This window comes from Squalius cephalus (assembly GCF_949319135.1).
Source record: "Squalius cephalus genome assembly, chromosome: 2".
NCBI lineage: Eukaryota > Metazoa > Chordata > Actinopteri > Cypriniformes > Leuciscidae > Squalius > Squalius cephalus.
The window spans coordinates 52,972,040-52,990,452 of NC_137123.1; the positions used below are offsets into that span (position 1 = coordinate 52,972,040).

General features: G+C 36.6%; 1 protein-coding gene and 1 long non-coding RNA gene across 2 annotated transcripts in view; both read right to left on the reverse strand.

Annotated features, from left to right (window-relative positions):
- Positions 1 to 1,023: 1,023 nt before the first annotated feature.
- LOC307154680 lies at positions 1,024 to 1,498 on the reverse strand. Its single transcript, XR_013820412.1, has 3 exons — positions 1,461 to 1,498; positions 1,206 to 1,333; positions 1,024 to 1,065 (listed from the first exon to the last, which is right to left on the reverse strand). It is a non-coding gene; the product is annotated as an uncharacterized lncRNA (long non-coding RNA).
- Positions 1,499 to 8,170: 6,672 nt separating this feature from the next.
- The window catches only part of pcdh7a (protocadherin 7a), a 34,229-nt gene continuing 23,986 nt past the window's right edge, over positions 8,171 to 18,413 (reverse strand). Inside the window, exons 3-4 of the mRNA XM_079853994.1 lie at positions 12,278 to 12,476; positions 8,171 to 11,094 (exon numbers count right to left, since the gene is read on the reverse strand). Of these exons, the coding sequence (XP_079710120.1) occupies positions 10,592 to 11,094; positions 12,278 to 12,476 (702 nt within the window). The 3' untranslated portion in view covers positions 8,171 to 10,591. The remainder of the gene's footprint in view (positions 11,095 to 12,277; positions 12,477 to 18,413) is intronic.

The window sequence follows — 18,413 nt, forward strand, 5'->3', positions numbered from 1 at the left end:
GAATGTTACATATCCAGGGTCAAACTCCCCTGCACTGGATCATTCTGGAGTCTAAAACACACAACTCACATTTTCAATTCAAGCTGTCATTTTTTATTCTCTATCTCTACTTCATTCTAATGAAATTTTATTAAAGAGGTTAGAAACATAGCCTACTTTATGCAAGTATGTGAATGCAGATGCGAGTGCTCGCCTTAGTTCAACAATCTCATGAGAAAACGTAACTGTTTTACGCGATTTTGTGTAAATATGTATGATGTGATTTACAATTTTTAGATAAAAAGCTCTAAAATTGTTGCTCCGCGAAAGAGAAAACTGACTGAATTTACAATACTTCTCAATATAGCATGATCTTGCGGTTACGCTGAGAATACAATGCTTTTTGTGTTGTGATATGGTTGCACATTTCAAAGCAGTATGTGAAAAGAAATAGAGGTTAAGAAGTGAAAAGGAGTCACCAAAACAACACCAGAATCTGAATCCGTCAAATAGAAATATTTGTGTCAAATGCCAGCAACAGGCTGAAAAGTATACAAAATAGACAAGGAAACTGAAGTTTTGTGACCTCAAATTGTGACCACATCATGAGTATCCTGTAAGCTCATGGTGAGATCAAATTGTTGACTGGGTAAATAACACAATTACTTACTTTTGTTTAGGGAGTAATATTGTCATGCATTACTTTTAAAAGTAACCTTCCCCAACACATGAATTTGTGAATTGCTTGTATTATTGTTGCATTCATGTTGATAAGGAGACTAAAGACTTAAAAATAAAACTTTCAAATTTAAATCTGTTCTGGCTGCACTGGCCATTAACAATTCTATACTTCTATATTTTTACCAAAGGTATTATGAATGAAAAAACCGAGAACCACTAATCTCAAGCTTTCTGTTCTGAAAGTCTCATCCGCAAGATAATTATCAATATTTATACTGCTCATGAGTAAATGTAAGATTTACCTCTAACATAGTTTCCATACAATTCTGTAGTCCTCATCTTGTCGCCAACATCATAAACAATATCAGTACTGCATGCCCCTGCGCCATATTTTAAAGAGTGTTTCTAGGGGGGAAAAAGATGATAAATGTAAGATCTAATTTAGCTTTTAATTACACTTAGACTACCATTAGTTTTTCAAATCTCAGAAATACTGAGCTAGATCTCGTATTGCCAGAAGATGAAAAGTAAATTTGAACAAGTACCTTAAAGTAGTTGTAAAGATTCCCTCCAAACGGTTTCAGAAATTGTGTCTTAGTGTGGTAGCGTAAAACGGAAGCAACTTTCCAGAACTCCATCTGATGATCATTAGTAACATGCCACACGGCAATATCTTTTGCACTCATGTCAAAATAGACAGGATTCTGTAATAACAATAAGCAATGAGTGTATGTAATGCTGATTTGTTGTTACATAAATGCACAATATATTTCCTGCAATTTTATTTAGACTAGCTGCACCTTGTAGTCGTCATTGGTTGCAGCTTCTGGAGTCCCAAATATGACTTAATTAGCCCATGTCTCATCTCCCAGAGGATAATTTGCAGTATTGCCTTGTTGGCCTGTCCAACGATCACCTACAGTGCATTGCCTGTGTATGTTGTTCTCATGCACACTGGCCACCAGTGTCCAGCCTCCCCCATTGGTGGTCATGTCACAGTACGTTTGGTAAATCTCATTGTTTTTAGAGAGCAAGTGGTACAAACCATCTGGAGAACATAGTCAGAGTATTATAATATTGTGCTGAAATGAGTGTGTTGTGCTGAAAGTGATCATACGTACCCTCTTTCTTCCCATGTTTCTTCAGAAGTTCTCTGCAACTTTTTGCAGTGACTTTTAGCTCCTCCGGGATATCAGGTGTAGGGGTATACCTGTAGGAAACAACATTCTGGAATTTACAGATGAATGAAACATTTTCAATTAGTTAATAATGCTTAAATGTTGTTAATTATCCAATTAAAACATGATTTAACAGTCAAGTACAGTCTCATCTTTAGATAAGTTCATTTACCCTCAGTTCCTTCTTTACAAAGTCACCATAAAAATAAAGAATAAGAAATGTTGTTTCTTTTTCAACTCTTTTGCTTTGAGAGATGAATGTTTCATTATGCTACATATGCTGAATTTTTGGCTCACTATATATACTTACTCGATTCATAGAGAATGCTGAGTGAAAAGCATAACAGGAGGAATCCAGCTGACTGCATGTTGTAATGGTGAATAAATCCCTGCACAATAAAAAAATTAAGGTAACACAAAAAAACACTGCATAAAATTAAATTCCAAGCTTCCAGCCCACTTCATTATCAGTCTCTGAAAATGTTGAGGTAAAATGAACCTGTTAAACAACATGCTTTATAAACAACGGCACAAGTTAAATCATTAAAACCTCTTTAATTTTTATAATAATAATCGTTTAAATAGTAAAAGCAAATTTCAGAGAGCCCAATTTGTTGGATTTCTTACCTAGGTGGAGATGTCAGATGAGGTCTAAGTTTATTACATTAGAGCAAATCCTTATATGTGGAAAGCTGATTCATCTTCACCGTTTGTGGTAGATTGCACAAAACTGATAAGATGAAAGATTCATAAACCCACACATTCCATAAAGTTTGCAGAACTTAACTACCTGACATATGTTGACCAGCATTTTCACTGTGGCCTTCCTTCCTCATAAGACTTTGAGATAGCCAAACTGCAAAGGTTCCAAATGAGTAACAAAATAAACAAATTTGTTCTTAATAAAATAACTTTTCCCAAATTCCAACATGCACAGTCAAACTCATAAATGCATTAAAATATACACTACCGTTCAAAGGTTTGGATTCGGTAAGATTTTCTTTTTTTTTTTTTTTTAATAAGACTCTTATGCACACTCCATTTATTTAGTTAAATTTACAGCAAACCAATAATATTGTGAAATATTATCACAATATAAAATAACTGAATTATGTTTTATTATATAATCAAATGTAATTTATTCCTGTGCATGGCAGAGCTGAATTTTCAGCAGCCATTACTCCAGTCTCCAGTGTCACATTATAATATGCTGATGTAATAATTTAAGACTTTACTGTCATGCATTCTTGCTGAATAAAAGTATTCTTTGCATTTCTTTTTTTCTAAATTACTAATGTCAACGACAAAAACTTAGTCCAATTTTAAAGGTGATCCAATTTTATTTAGTGAGAAACTTAATACAAAGTTTATGGATATTGTTTCTTTGACACAGATGTTTTTTTTAATCAAAATATTAGTTGAGAGGTTTTTACCATTCATACCACTCATACCACAATCATATAAGGCCTGTTCAATTATCCACACTTGCGGTCTTTGCACTTGACTACTTGTCTACTTCCATGACGTATTTCCTGTATTTGGCCCTAGAATTCTCACAAAAGTTATTGAAGTTAAAAAAAAGAGGGCAGGGCTGTAACAGTGTGAATGGGGATTATTTTGACAATGGTGTCATCTGTACGCGGAAAACTCAAAGAAGAAAACATCTCAGTTTTAAGCATTGTAATGTAAACGTACCCTTATAGTGTTGTAAAAATGAAAGTGTTTCGTCTCGTTTTGTTTTGTGTGCCTGTGTTTCCTTTCCGTTTAGTTCCTGTCTCCTTAGTTACTGATTCCTCCCTGTTAGTTGTCTTGCTTACTGATTAGTCCCACCTGTGTCTAGTTTACTTCACTGTGTATATACACGTATACCATGTTGTTCAGTTCTCTGTCGGTTATTGTAATAGTTAATATCTAGACTGTGTTGTGTGTTTCTCCTGTATTCCCCTGGTTCATCAAAGACTTCAAGTATTTATTATCTGTGTCAAGCATTTTGCATTGCTGTCACATTTTAGTGCCCATAAAGTTTATACAGTGATATTGTGTTATTGAGGACACTGGGAAGACAATTGAAACAATATTCCCAACATGTTTTGATTAGAGAGGGAAAAAAATAATAAACATTTCTTATCAAATTACCAGGTTTTCATGTTAAAAGTGTTCACCACTTGGGGACATCCACTCAAATCAAAGAAATTATTTAAAATCCATTGCCATGTTCACTTACTTAATTGGGATATTGTTATAATGAAAAGGTAACTAATGATCTTCATCTTTAAAAATTGTGTTTAGCATTTTATCTAGCATATTTAGAGAAATATACTGCGTAACAGGAATGACCAATTAATGATTCATGCTGAATATTACTTTTAAAAAGGTCAAATGGCTCAACAAGATGGCATTTCACATCATGTAGTTGGACAGCTGGGTATACTGAAAAAATATTGGCCCATTTCCTGATGTGGTAACCGTCATGGTTAGCCGCCCAATTCATTGTTATGACATATTTCTGCACTTGACTTGAACCTGCCCAATGTATTTAGTCCTTGCACAAAAAAAAAAAAAAAAAAAACTCTCTAGAAAATAATTTGGCCTATACAATGTACAATGGTCAGCAAAATCTATCAACACAGTGGGCAACTAGGCATTGATTTTCATGTAAACTGACAAAGGAGTATAGGTCAATAAATAACGATTAAAAAATATATTTAACATGACATCTTTTTGTGAAATATAATTATTTTGTTTATTGATTGAGTCCACCTGTGTTTTGAGAACAACCGCCTTAAAAGCGACAGCAATGGAATGCAAAATATCTATACAGATAACTATAGTTGACAGCAGATCTAGTAATTGATGCATGATTATGTGCACCAAAATCAATAACAACAACAAAAAAAGTCTTTATGTTTACAGGGTGACAAGCATTTGTCTTGTAAAATGTGTAAAATGAGTCCAGCACTTCAAAGTGGCTGCACATCATGAGCCCACGATGGGCCCCAATGTGAATCCAAATGAAGCATGCAGAAATGTACATGAGCAAGCAGTAAATAAGTGCACTCTTTTGAAGCCAGGAAAGAAATACCAAGTATATGTATTCATTTGACTTTGGGAAACTTGGATGATTAGTCTGATATTCATTCGGGCATTAGGTATGTTTCCAGATTACTCTAGACTATTCACAGAGCAAACAAAATGTTAACATGCTGGACTAGAGAAATGATTGGACATCCCTGATGTTCTAAAGCTACTGGAAATAAAGGAGACCCTGAAAATGGCAGAGAAATACAAAAATTTAGAAAGTAAGTGAGCTGTTTCCATAACTAGAGCACATTTCTATATTCCACTGGGACAGAGGAATCCGTGAAAACATCATCCTCCCTAAGCAGCTCCGTTCTTCAAAGAACTCTGGCTCATTGAAAATGCCTTCAGGGGCGAGTTCCTCGATTTTAATTCAGGCGAGTTCCACAAAATTTTAGATATTCTATTACATCAGCCAGTACTCTGGTACAACTTTAGCAAAGACCACGGGATTTCAATATTGTGTCCTGGGGGGTGCTAATGGTTCTGTGGAAAATTTGAAAATAAAGACTCTACAAAATGTATATTAACAGTAATAAAAAAATAACCAAATCATAGTTTTAAGAGAAAGACAGAGAAATTTGCTTTTACAGTGCAAAACACAAAACGCAATACCAAAGGATACAATGTGAAACAATGTAGTGCCCAGACATAACAACTAGGCCTAGTTGTCTTGCATAAGATAACTAATCATCATAAACTTAGCTGAAAATGTTTTTTTTTTGGTTGCCCACATTAAATACAGTCGTAACTTTCACGTGCAGTTTCAAATCAAACAGCTTTCTGTTGGTCAGCAAATGCATGTGACCAAACTAGGGCTGTACTGTCCTAGTCGATTAGTCGATTAGTTGGTCGATACGTTCTGGTTCGACCAAAATTCTGATTGGTCGATTTTCTGCCGCGTTTTTATTTCATCAGTTTTGCCGCGCTGAGGCGCGCTCATTTCATCAGGTGGAAAGCACTAACTGCTAATGGGGGTGTTTTCAGAGTACCTTTGTTTCACTGTAACAGTCTGTCTTCAAAACACCCCCCTTGTTTTCACCTTTTTTGGATTAGTTCAACCCAAGAGAGAGCGTCGAGCGTAGAAGGTTTGATGCTGAATATTATTTATTTAATTGTGAGAGCGTTTAATAGTCAGTCCTCTTCTAACATGTCAACAACAAAGAAATCGACAGTGTGGCAGCATTTTGTTAAAATTGATAACAGGAAAAAGGTCGAATGCAAAGTTTGCAAGCAACAGTTTTCCACAGCTTGACGACAAACATGACATATCATCTAAAAGTGGTAAGCTCACTTGTCTGCGTTAGCTTGCCCTGTCTGTTTTGAGTAGGCTATGAACATATCAGAATTTGCATATTTCAATGTTTTAGTGTGATAACCTAACTTTTTTATTTTTTATTTTGAGCCTAATGCGCAATTGCGCTGTGCTGTTGGTTGTGTTAGTTTTGAGCCTAGGATGCTTTATTTTTCAGTTATGCACTTTATTTCGTTTCTGCTCTTGATCTGGTTTGTTTAATAAATATTTTTTTTTTTTATTAAAGTGGACGTGCCTTTTGTGTTTATTAAGAGTAAAAGCTTTAAGTTAATAGTCTATTCGTGTCTCAGCTGCGAAGCTGAGCTCATGTTCAGCCTCGCTCGGTGCGAGGACATGCACAGTGAAATGATAGTGTCTGACAGTTATAACTTATTATTATAACATATGACAAAAATAATTGTCTAAATTATGTTGCATATTCCTCAACAGTTCTTGTGATGATATCACTAGTTGACAACATAGTACTATTTTCGGAAATCATAAGCTATGATATTGCGCAGGTGCACGTGATGCAGCGCTGTCAGAGCCGACAGACTCGAGTGTCAGACTCATTTCAGTGCAAAATAATTAGGTCAAAAACGATTTAATATACTGCAAATAGCCTACTAGTTGTTTATGTTTATTTATAATTCATTTAGGCGGACAACAAGGCTACCAAGTACTGCGCACAGTGCGCATCTAATTAATTTAACGTTTTTTTTCTAACGTCATTTTTAGTCGATTTTAGTCGATTTTTAGTCGAAAATTTCAGGACTTCAGTCGACCAAGATTTTCTTTGGTTGAGTACAGCCCTAGACCAAACTGAACCTGTGAAATCTGTGTTGGGAAATTGTTCGCCCTTATGCAAAATTTCCAAACACCTGATTCCTATTGATATAGATTTTGCAGTGAATATTTGCAAAATCAGATAGAATACAGTGCTGCAGGGAATGGCGCGTTTTTGTAGGCCAAAACCCGGAAATTAGTAGCACTTCCGGTTCCATCGTCCTCAATGGGTTTTTAAAATGTGTTTTTGGTTAAATGCCTGAAATAAGGTCTGTGGATAATGCACGTTCAATATATTTACTTGTTTTATTCATAAAATACATCAGTAATACCCCTTTTTGTGAGCTTTTACCTGTTTTGAAATAGGCGGTTGCTTAAACGTGCTAAATGGGGTTGTCAGGGTTATTAAATGTTAATGTAATGTCAATATTATCATGATGAACAAAGTGTGTAAGAATCAAACGTTTGTTGTTCACTCAAGCCAATGGAAAAATCCTAATGGGTCGAGGGAAACATAGTGATGCTAACTTCCGGTGCCGATGCTACAAAAATACATCATCATCAGAATTAATTCATTGAAATTAGACAACGTTTTCTACAACCCCGCCGATTGATCGTAACAATGATTTTACCTGTCAAGAACAAGAAAAAGCAAGCTCAGCAACCATCAATCGCGATTCTCAGCTCCCTCCAGTGGTGAGAAGCCAATTTGTTCACTCTTATCTTGCTTCTTTTTCTGTCCATTTATTTTTCTCTATCTTATTTTTTAGGACATTTGGCTTTGTAAGCCGTTGTTGGCAGATGAGAAATCATAAACTTTTCTCAGAACCCTTTTTATTTTGCTAATTAGTGCTGTTACTTGCAACACATTTAACCATGGGTTTACAAAAAAAAAAAAAAAAAAAAAAAAAAAAAAATAAGAGGCCTACCAGAGGATAATTTACTGGTGATAAAAAAGTTATGTAAAACCAAGCTGTGGAAATGTAAAAAGAGAGATCAAAAGATGCGTGAGAGGACACTGCGTATATGACTGAAGTGTACAAGGAATGTAATTGTATCTTTTACCAGCAGGGTGCAGGATTGCAAAAGAAACATTATCACTGTGTGTTCAGTATCAATACGTGCAAAAACATATATCAAACAGCAAGTTCAAGAGTGAAAAAGGAAGCATAACACAGTTTAAAGGTGTTTTAATGTCAAAATCAAACTTTTACATGTCACATACCAAACTTTCATTCCAACATTCCAACCCCATTTGATTTGTTATTTGTAATAACAAACGCAATGAACGCATTAATTCCAGGAAAGAGAGAGAGAGAGAGCTTCAAAAACTCCTCTTTCACATAGCATAAAAACAGAGAAATAATATTTAAAAAAATTCCTCACAGGTGCAGGATTAAAGACCGTCAACATGCCTTTCAGGTTAAAGTTCAGTGGTCATTTCTCTAGAGGGTAACAGTAAAATGGCGGATGTTCTGCAAGTACATGAGTTCAGTGTTTATCTCATAAAAAAGTTCAAGTGAATGTTACGCTTTAGACACAATGTTATTTTGCCCTTCCCATCCCTCCCCGTTTTGCAGTAAGTGAGCTGAACTGTTAGGTAAACGTGCAGTAAAAAAAGAAGAAAAGACATGGTTTCGTATACATAGTCCGTTATGCACCCCGTACTGTACACTACTTACAGACTGCTGTATAACAGCATATTTAGCCTATAAACCTGGCAAAGGAAACATGCCATCTTTAGAGACAGATTCCCTCTTCTCAAGTCCTCCGGTTTCACAAACCCTGTGTAGGCCAGTTCAACACTTTCCTCTCATCCAGGCACTGAACCACAGGTTCTGGGCTAGTCTTTTTTTTTTCAGGTAAGTTTGTGCACCAGTGCTTCCAGTAAAACCAGAAAAACTGGACAGATTTTGGCATAGATGGACTGGAGTCCACCAGTCCCGCTCCAGACCCAAGGCTGTTCCGTGAAGTGAAAGGGATGAGTCTGCGATTCTCGCCGTGGGAAGCCAGGAAACACACACACGCACTTCGGGAACCGTCGCCAGGTGCGTTGTGTCTGAAAAAGGGAAAGGGCGAGAAAACAGGCTCCCCAAATGTATGGCCTTGTGAGGACAAATCGGAGCGCAGACTAAAGCCGAGGACACACACATAATCTCAAGTTTCCTGAGAGTTGGTGAAATACATGTCAATTTGTTCTTCTCAATCAGATTGTACTTACAACGCATAACAAGAGCTAAAAATGTCAAATTTGAAAATTCCAGAGGCTTGATGAGATGCCGATCGTGGCAAAGACCTGGACGAGGCTGATTAACAAAGACTCATTTGATTCGTTTGAACTGTAATACAGGTATTTGAACAACTACATTGTGTGTGTCATTTCAGGCTAAATTAAAGATCTAGCTCTCCTCTGCGACTTTTGCGCACCGACCTCGCTTTGCATTCACACACGCTCAAACACGCTCCTCCTAACGAGGTCATGTCCTCAGAAAAACAACAAAATCTGATTCTTTCTTATTTAACAAAATAAGCATTAGCTTATCGTCATGCAGTGTTGCCTTTAAAGAAATTTGGTTTACATATGAGCTCTACTTAAAAGGGATGAGATACAGTATATTTGTTGTTTATAGTATAGTATAGATGTATCTAAACATTGTTTAATGCCCCTGTGTATGCACTTTACACAAATGATTAAGTTATTCAAATACACTTCAGTGTCTTATATACTAGTTGAAGATCAAGCAGGCAAAAATGCTACATCTACTTTCAAAAAACCATTTCCTAAAAAAGCCTCAGGTATGCCAAACATGTCTGTTTATACAGTACATACACACTAGTACACACATCTGCACTAAATGGATATAGACATGTATCTCCGTGTGTGCATGTTTTTGTGCTGTGCACATGTGTCGCATGATTCAATTGGCTGATTTAAACTCTGAGGTCTGATGGGATGGTAATGTAACAGTCATTGTGAAAATATCTGAAAATTCTGAAGCACTAATGAGAGCTGTAGTATATTCCCATATCCGTTAAAAAAAAAAATTCAGGAAAACAAGTAGCTTTACAAATTATAAAAATGGATGACCAGATTTTTTTTTTGTTGTTCTTATTTTTTTCTAAAAGTCTGAGATGAAAGCATTTACATGACTAGTCTGACTGTAATTAAATAACTGTACCGGCTCAGCAACAGGAAACTACTTAGATTAAAATATGATTGGTTAGGATTTCCTTTTTCCTGATGCTACATGGTTTTATTTCCATAATGTGCCACAATCGCATCCATTTCTATGGTCTGTAACCGGATTTTGTCCATCAATCCCCACATCGCCCCCTGTCTACGGGAGCCCTATCATGCAAGTGTTTGCCATTGACAAAGTCAGACCAAGTTTATGAAAGAATAAACGACGATTCACTTTTTTTTCTCCTCGACTTTGATATTTTGCATCTAGAGATATGAATTAATGATGATTTTTTTTGGCAAGGAGAAGATGCCTGTTTTGAACAGGTATGCACTAGTCTCTTAATGATCCTCCTGCTCCGATGTCGTGAAGTTGCTCAGGCCGGTCCCGTGGCGTGAGGGGTTGGCTGGAGCTCACAGGTACACTTCCCTGCGAGACAGAGTGAGGCACGAGCTGGTCTTATAGTCGCCCCCCGTCCTCGTAAGGGGTATGACCTCTGGGGTGTGTGAGTCTTCTTCTTCTAGACGACGGCCAAAGCCGGCGCTGCTGAACGTGTCATAGGACGCCGAGGTAATTTTGCGATTCAGGAGATTACGGTTGTGGTCGCCCATGTTCCTGTTCCGGTCCCGGCGGCTGAGAGTTCCGAGTGGATCTCCGTTTGCAAGCGAATCCCGGACCTCCTCGCTTCCTCCGCTGCTTTTATCCGTACCCCCGTCTCCGTCTTCCTCTCGGTCGCTGTCGTCCTCCGTGTTGTTGTTGTTATCGCCGGGCGAGGCGAAGGTGGAGAGTTGGGGTGTTTCCATGCGTCTTCGTGGTGACGGTTGCACGGGCATCCAGCAGGTGTCAGAGTGACCAAACTCATCACACTCTCGCGTGCACTTTCCTGTCAGAGCCACGTCAGGGAGCTGCCTGGGGTCTGAGGAACAGAGACAGAGGCTGTTTTAGGATATCCTGTCAGGGAACTGTCTCAACTGAAATATGCGCAGGTCATAGTTCAACATTTTTTGTTCAGACTGTCAAGTTTTAGACACTCGTGATGTCCCTGGAGAATGAATGAATGTCTATCTGCAGCGGCGTCCTAAGGTCTGGGACCATGTTCATGTCAGGTTGAGTACTGCTGTAATTTACTGCTTTAAAAAATGCAAAGGAGGACAAACCAAATACTAAGAAAATGTTCAAAATGTTAATCCTTCAATTGCTAAGAACATAATTTGCAATGGTAACAACAATATGGTATAGAATTAGAAGAAAACAGTCTTTTGAACCTCACTCTAAAAAATGTAATTTCAATGGTAAAATACTGTAAAAATTACATGTTAAAACCTGTTAATTGGCTAATGGCAAGTTCCCTTTGACTATATATGGTGGAAATAGATCTAAAATGACATTTGAAGTAATTTTACAGTAAAATACTGTTAAACTTGGGAAGTAAAAATGAACAGTCATCTTATAATTACAGTGAAAATGATATTCCCACAATTCCCTGCTTTGAGACTTTACATTTGATGGCATTTTATTTAAATAGTAATGTTTCTTCTTAGTTTTTGTTATCAGATAAGTACATTTGGGTATTATGTTACATATTAGGTTCTTTAATATTTATTGCATTTTCTTTTTTGTGTCACGTGTTATCATGATGGATTTTTTTTTTATGTATGTGCAACGAAACAGTGAAAAAAACATAAGACTTTTTCATAATTATTTATAATATAATATAATATAATATAATATAATATAATATAATATAATATAATATAATATAATGTGCTACTGTAAGTGAAAGTTCGCCCAAAAATGGAATTTCTTTCATTATTAACAGCTTCATGTCATTCCAAACCTGTACGATTCTTCTGTGAAGCATAAAAGAAGATATTTTGAGAAATGTCTCAGTGTGTTTTGTCCATGCAGTTAAAAGTCAATGGTAACTGTTTGGTTACCAACATTCTTCAAAATATCTTCTTTTGATTTTTCATTTTTGGGCTAACACTCCCTTTAAAGCAAAAGGAAAAAAAAACCCGACATAGCCTACTTTGAAATTCTGAAAAGCATGTCATTTTTCACTTTGTGGTCTCAGACCTTTCCCACAGATGACTTTTTACCATTTTCCACATGCTCCTCCTCGCCTACGCTCCCTTCTGGTGTCGTCCTTTCATATCCGTCCTCAGGCAGTGGTAAAGATCCCAGTCTGGGTCCAGAGGAGCTCTTGCTGCTCGGGGTCTCAGAGTCCTCCACCCCACTATCATAGCAGCCTTGATCCGGAGCTTGACTCACCACAGAAAATGTCACTCTTCTGAGAGGCTGTGGAGAGACACAGAGAGGCATGGGATTAAAACATGATAGGTGACGGTAGGTATTACGTCAATAAGGATTATCTGTATAAGACATTTGATTGATCTGATTTCACAATGATCTCTCATTGAGACTCTATATATATATATACTAAGCAATGGCACCTGATTATCACAAAGACTGGAGGGCTCTTTTGTGTTATTTATTTACTATTATAGCTGTTATTAATATTTTATTTATTTTCAGTTTTCATTTTAGTCGAATTTGTAGTTGCTTTTATCATTTTTATTAGTTTTTTTAATTATAACTATTTTGGTTTCATTTATTTCAGTTTTAGTTTTTATTTATTTCCAGTTAGTAATTGTACTGCTTCAACTTCAGTTATTTCAGTTAAGGCCCTGATATACTTCAAGCGAAACTGAAGGATAAACTGGTGTGACGTCATTCAGAACAAAATCAGGCCAAAGTATAGTTCCTTTGGAGTTCGCTTCGAGAGTTCGCTCAGGCTGGATAACACCTTCGAACTATCATTGGTCCATAGTGAATACATAATAGGTAGGTTTGTTCTGAGGCTCCATCTTTTTTGACATGGAAATCTTTGGTTCATTTCTTCCTCAATTGAGGTCAGAACATACCGCAGAGCTGCTTTATGGTAGAAATTGAAGTTGTAATTCTAATTTTGTTATGTTTAATATTGTAAAGCTGCTTGCAATCTATTGTATTAAGTGCTATAGAAATAACCATGACGTGACTTGATTTTATTTCAGCTTTATTGCAGTTCACAAACTGTTTGTAATAGTTTTAGTCTTATCTTTAGATAATGATAGTAAACCCTGCAACAATCCTAGCATAATGGCGGCAAGTTTGACATGAGCAAGCACCACTTACATTTTCTTCAGAAAATGTAAAACTTTAGTTGCACATTTAATAAGAAAAAACACATTTTATTACACCCTGTGGAATACTTTATAGCATGTGTTTTATGGCCTCATCTATATGGGTATGACTCCATCTCCCCAACCTAATCTCACACCAGCAAATCAGCACATTCAAAGTCTCCAACAAAATCATAAAGTCCAGTTCAGGCTGTTTGAAACCGAAGGAAGAAAGTCTAGCCAAGCAAACAAGTCCCACATTGTCCCTTCAGTGTCTACTGGAGCGATGACTGACAGCTGTTAGGAGAACTGCCTTATGAGAAGCATATTTATATGCTCCGGTGTCTGCCTTAAACAAGACTATATGAAAAGAGAGAGAGAGAGAGAGAGAGAACGGGAGCGAGAGAGTGCGCTAAATGAACACCGTAATTAACTGATGGTTTCATTTTTCACTGGGGGGAAGTGGAATCGTAACGGAGAAGGGAGAGGGTGATGAATCAGTCTTTATGGGTGTCAGGTGTCAAATGTAGCAAGCGACAAATGAACATTAATAGAACAAATCATCTGTTTTGTCTGCGAGCTGATGTCTGACATGGTCCTGACACTTGAGAGGTTTTGAGGGACATCAAGCCAAAAAAAAAAAAAAGAAAACCCACACATACTGTCTGCTTTTCATTATGTACAGTATTCTGCATGTTGTATCATTATAAAATGATTCTGTGTTGTATCGGGAGCATAATGCGTAATAATTTGATGGTTATGCATACAGTCGTTCCTAGAAGATCCTTGAATCTTTAATATTGTTTTTGTACTTTTCTCCGTTGTGCTCTTTTCTCTGTGTGCATCTCTGGAGGCACATAAAGAGAGTGCGCACACACACTTTACTCAGCTTTATGTTGAGCCAATCAATGCAGTGCCCTTGACCCTTGCTGGAAGTCTCAGTGGAACGCTGTTTTATTGACCCATAATCTCCACCCTCGTTTACTAACTCCACTCCTCACTTTTCTCGGAATGTCTGCCTTTCAATTAAGAAAGGGATCTCCTAGGGTCTAACTCAGACATTGAGCACAGCTCTTCTGTATGCTAGAGAGAGAAACATTGTGCAGTTGCAGATGCATTATATAAGTGGTTTCTCAATTGGTGCGATAGCGACCCAGAAATGGGTTGTAGGCCTTTTCTGATAATAAACAGCAGGGGAAAACAATGCTGCATGGAAATCATAAAGTAACTGACTACTGAATCATATACAGTCATATACAGCATAATAAACAGCATTGTGAACTTTCACTGATGACGTCAGCATTTGGCAGACGCTTTCATCCAATGTGACTTTCATTGCATTCAATTTACATTTATTCAGCTAATAATTTGCTATTTTTTGAACAATAATAGTGCCTTATGATTTTATTTATTTATTTATTATTCTTTTTTTTTTTTAACAATTCCTTTCATTTACTGGCAAAGATGTTTACAGGTTAAATTAACATGGAGCCAAAAAAAAAAAAAAAAAAAAAAGAGCGATGTGTGATATTCAATAAAAAAGTGTTTTAAAAAAGTGTTTTATTTTATTGTTATTATTCTTTTGACAATGTAATTTCACAAATAAATGTCACACTTTTAGCCATCCTCATTCGGGGAAACAGTTAAAAAGGAAGGGAATAAGTTCGTGTAACACCAAAAACGTAATTTATATGATCAAATGCCCATGTGGTTTAGCATACATAAACGCAGCGTTGTTTGAATGAGCAAAAGAACCCCATTGCTGTTAATTTCAATGTTTTTAAACACAATTTGTCGAGTCTTCGCTACTTCGGTATAGAACTAGTAAGAGAAGGGGTGGTGACATTAATAAGATCTTACTACAGAGGGAAGCCTTTTATATACATACACTTAATACTTTGTTTGATTTGAAACTTTTCTTGTGAACATTTTTTATGTTATTATTATTTTTTAAATTTTATTTATATCATGTTGGTTATTTTTCTGTTTTTTTATGCTTTACTGGTTACATTTAAGTTTGATTATTAGGTCATTACTGCATTGTATGATTGGGTAATTAGTTCACTAATGAGGTCAGGTGTGTATAAATTGTACCTTTCTATGATTGTTGCTTGCCTGACGAAGAACCTTTGTTCATTTGAATAAATCCTTGGGAGCAGAAGTGGCAGTGTGCCGATTCTTGTTTATTTTGAACTAGACAATATAATAACGTATAATGGTAATATTTCTATCATAATCTTTTTTAAGTTTAACCAGACTTTTATTTTGGAGGGTTGTAGCAAATATATTTGAGTTTCTGAGACGCTATCTCCATAATGTCCATGTCCTGCATGCTTCAGTATGTGTTGTAGATGAAACTGCGCCATTCATTCACACAGAGACATGCAGAAAATGCAGACTTCATATTTTTTTGTGGTTTCATATTCATGCACACTAGTCCATTCGATCTTTCCATCTTTATGACTGTATTCAATGACACCGTCTGTGTTTTCGACATCACGGAAATCATAGCAACCTGCCGTAGCGTTGCTTGCACTATGCTGTGCTGTTTGAAACCAGGAATGCATGTCAAGGCCACACCTCCAATCAAACTCTACTAGTACATTGTTGGCCCACATCCATGTTAATTCAGTGAAACCAGTTGCTTTATATGAAAACTGTACACGGTTGACTCATTTAACTGTATGAGGGTGGGTCTAGAGGCTCAATAACATGGGTGGGAATATAAGCCTGTTTGCTGCATTGTCTTATCGACACAGTGGAACCAATCAGATTACGGCGGATTTTATGTTGAATTGCCAAACACTGCTGGCTTATGTGCCACTGTATACTGATTACCAAAGCCCACATTTACACTAATGGCTGCATTTGATTTGTTTGATGAAGATTAAATAAGTTCATATTTAAGAACGATATCTGCACTTAAACCAGTAGCTAAAGAACATAGCTCATAAAGAACATTTCAGAAGATTGTAGAGCATCATTATATTCACACAATTGCCTGGAGGGTTGCTACAAATTACCCACTGAATTGAGAATAACCTTCTCATTTTTGAGGTTTCACAAGTAATGCTATAGATTGTTCTAAAAGCTCCACAGATTCAACTTTAGTTGCCTATTTGGCTGAGAAACAGAGTAATCAGCCCTATTATGAGTGTGAGAAAGTGATTAAACATTCGTTTTAAGGTTTGACGCGGTTTCCTTGACAAATAACGAGCCATTGTTCTAAACCGTCATCATTACGCGTATAGTTTTAGAGTGATTCTCACTGTCGTTATGTATTATCTATTTAGAAATGCTTTCAGTTAAAACCTTGCTAACATGTGGGTGAAGGTCTCTTATAGGAAGGATAAAACAAAGAATTTGATCTTTTTAACATTGTTGTTTCTCAGTTTAAATGGTGAATAAATGGAGCCGTTACTTAAATCTGCTTCTCTGATTTTTCTTCTGAGAAAAAGACTACTGTAATCTCAAGTGTCAGAAAAGGGCATTCAATATATTTCAATAAGAACATATATTATTAAATTCTTCAAAGACCAAATAATCTGAGCGGTGCTATTTAATATTATGCAATATTAATTGTACATTACTGTGTCAACAATTTTCTCAATTATGTTTAATGTCTCTTTATGATGAAAAAACTACTGTTCAAAAGTTTGAGGTGAGTGAGATTTAAAAAGAAATGAATACTTTTATATTTTTATATTTAGCAAGGATGCATTAAATTGTCAAAAGTGACACTAAAGACATTTATAATGTTAGAGATCTATTTCACATAAATGTTTCTTTAGCACCAAATCAGCATATTCTGAGGGACACTGAAAACTGGAGTAATGGCTGCTGAAAATTCAGCTTTGCCATTACATTACATTTTTAAATAAATTGTAAAAATATTTATTACTGTTTTTATATTTCTGTTTTTTTTTATCAAATAAATGCAGCCTTGGTGAGCGTATAATAAACCTCTTTCAAAAGCATAAAAAAATCGTACTGACCCCAAACTTTTAAATGGTAGTGTACATCTGAAACAAAACTTATACACGAATGAAGAATAACGTGGAAATCCACTCTCTTCTGAGCCACAAATGAGAAGCATTCAAGTAATAAAATGTTCCTCTGGGGCTCTTTAATATGCATATGTAATGCATATTCAGAAGCTGCACCTGTATATCATGTCAAACTGCTACCCATGAAAAATAGGAGGTTTTACAGAACAATAATATGAGTTTCTACATTTGTATCACACATGCTATGCCATATTGTCGCAATATGATGGCATAACATTTGCGTGGGAGACAGAAACTGAGAGCGCGTCAGTCACAGAGGTTGAGCTTTTGGCTTTGTGGTTGTTTGTGTTTGTGAGAGAAGAGTTTGGCTAAAGACACAGAGGTTTGGCTGTGTGGATGTGTGTGAAAAGCAGAGTCTGGCTAAAGTCACAAAGGTTGGGCTTTTGGATGTTTGTGTGTGTGTGTGTGTGTGTGTTTGGGTCTTGGCTGGGGTCCAGTCAGTGCACCAGCAGCAGAAACAGAGCTGATAGAATATTAATGGACTTTGACGGCAAACATTAAAAACCAACCCTTTAATCTGACACAGGCCATTTCCTTTCCCTTTCCAGCATGACATCCAACTGAGTCTGTGTATGTTTAATGATGTGACTGTCTGTTAAACCAGGTGTGCATCACCGCCTGCCTGTCTTTGTGTGCATGTGTGTGTCCAAATCTACACCGGTGTGCATGCACATCTAACAATCTTGTTTGTGAGATATCAGACCCGAGTGTGTGTGTATGTGTGTCTGCTTTCCGCAGTCATCAACATAATTAGAGAGAAACACTCTTACCTGACGGCTCAAAGGAAATTAATGAGGCCTGATTAATTAGTGCTTAGCCTCTCCTCTGCGTTCCATGACTCTGCATATTGAAAGGGCATGCCGCATACAATGAATAATTCAGGCGAGTTGATTTGGATATGGATCTATAGTGTGTTCCAACTATAAGTACATTCAATTAGTGACATCACTCAAACAGCACAGAAGAGCCCCTCAATCCTCCGCCATTAACCGTGGAATCAGTTT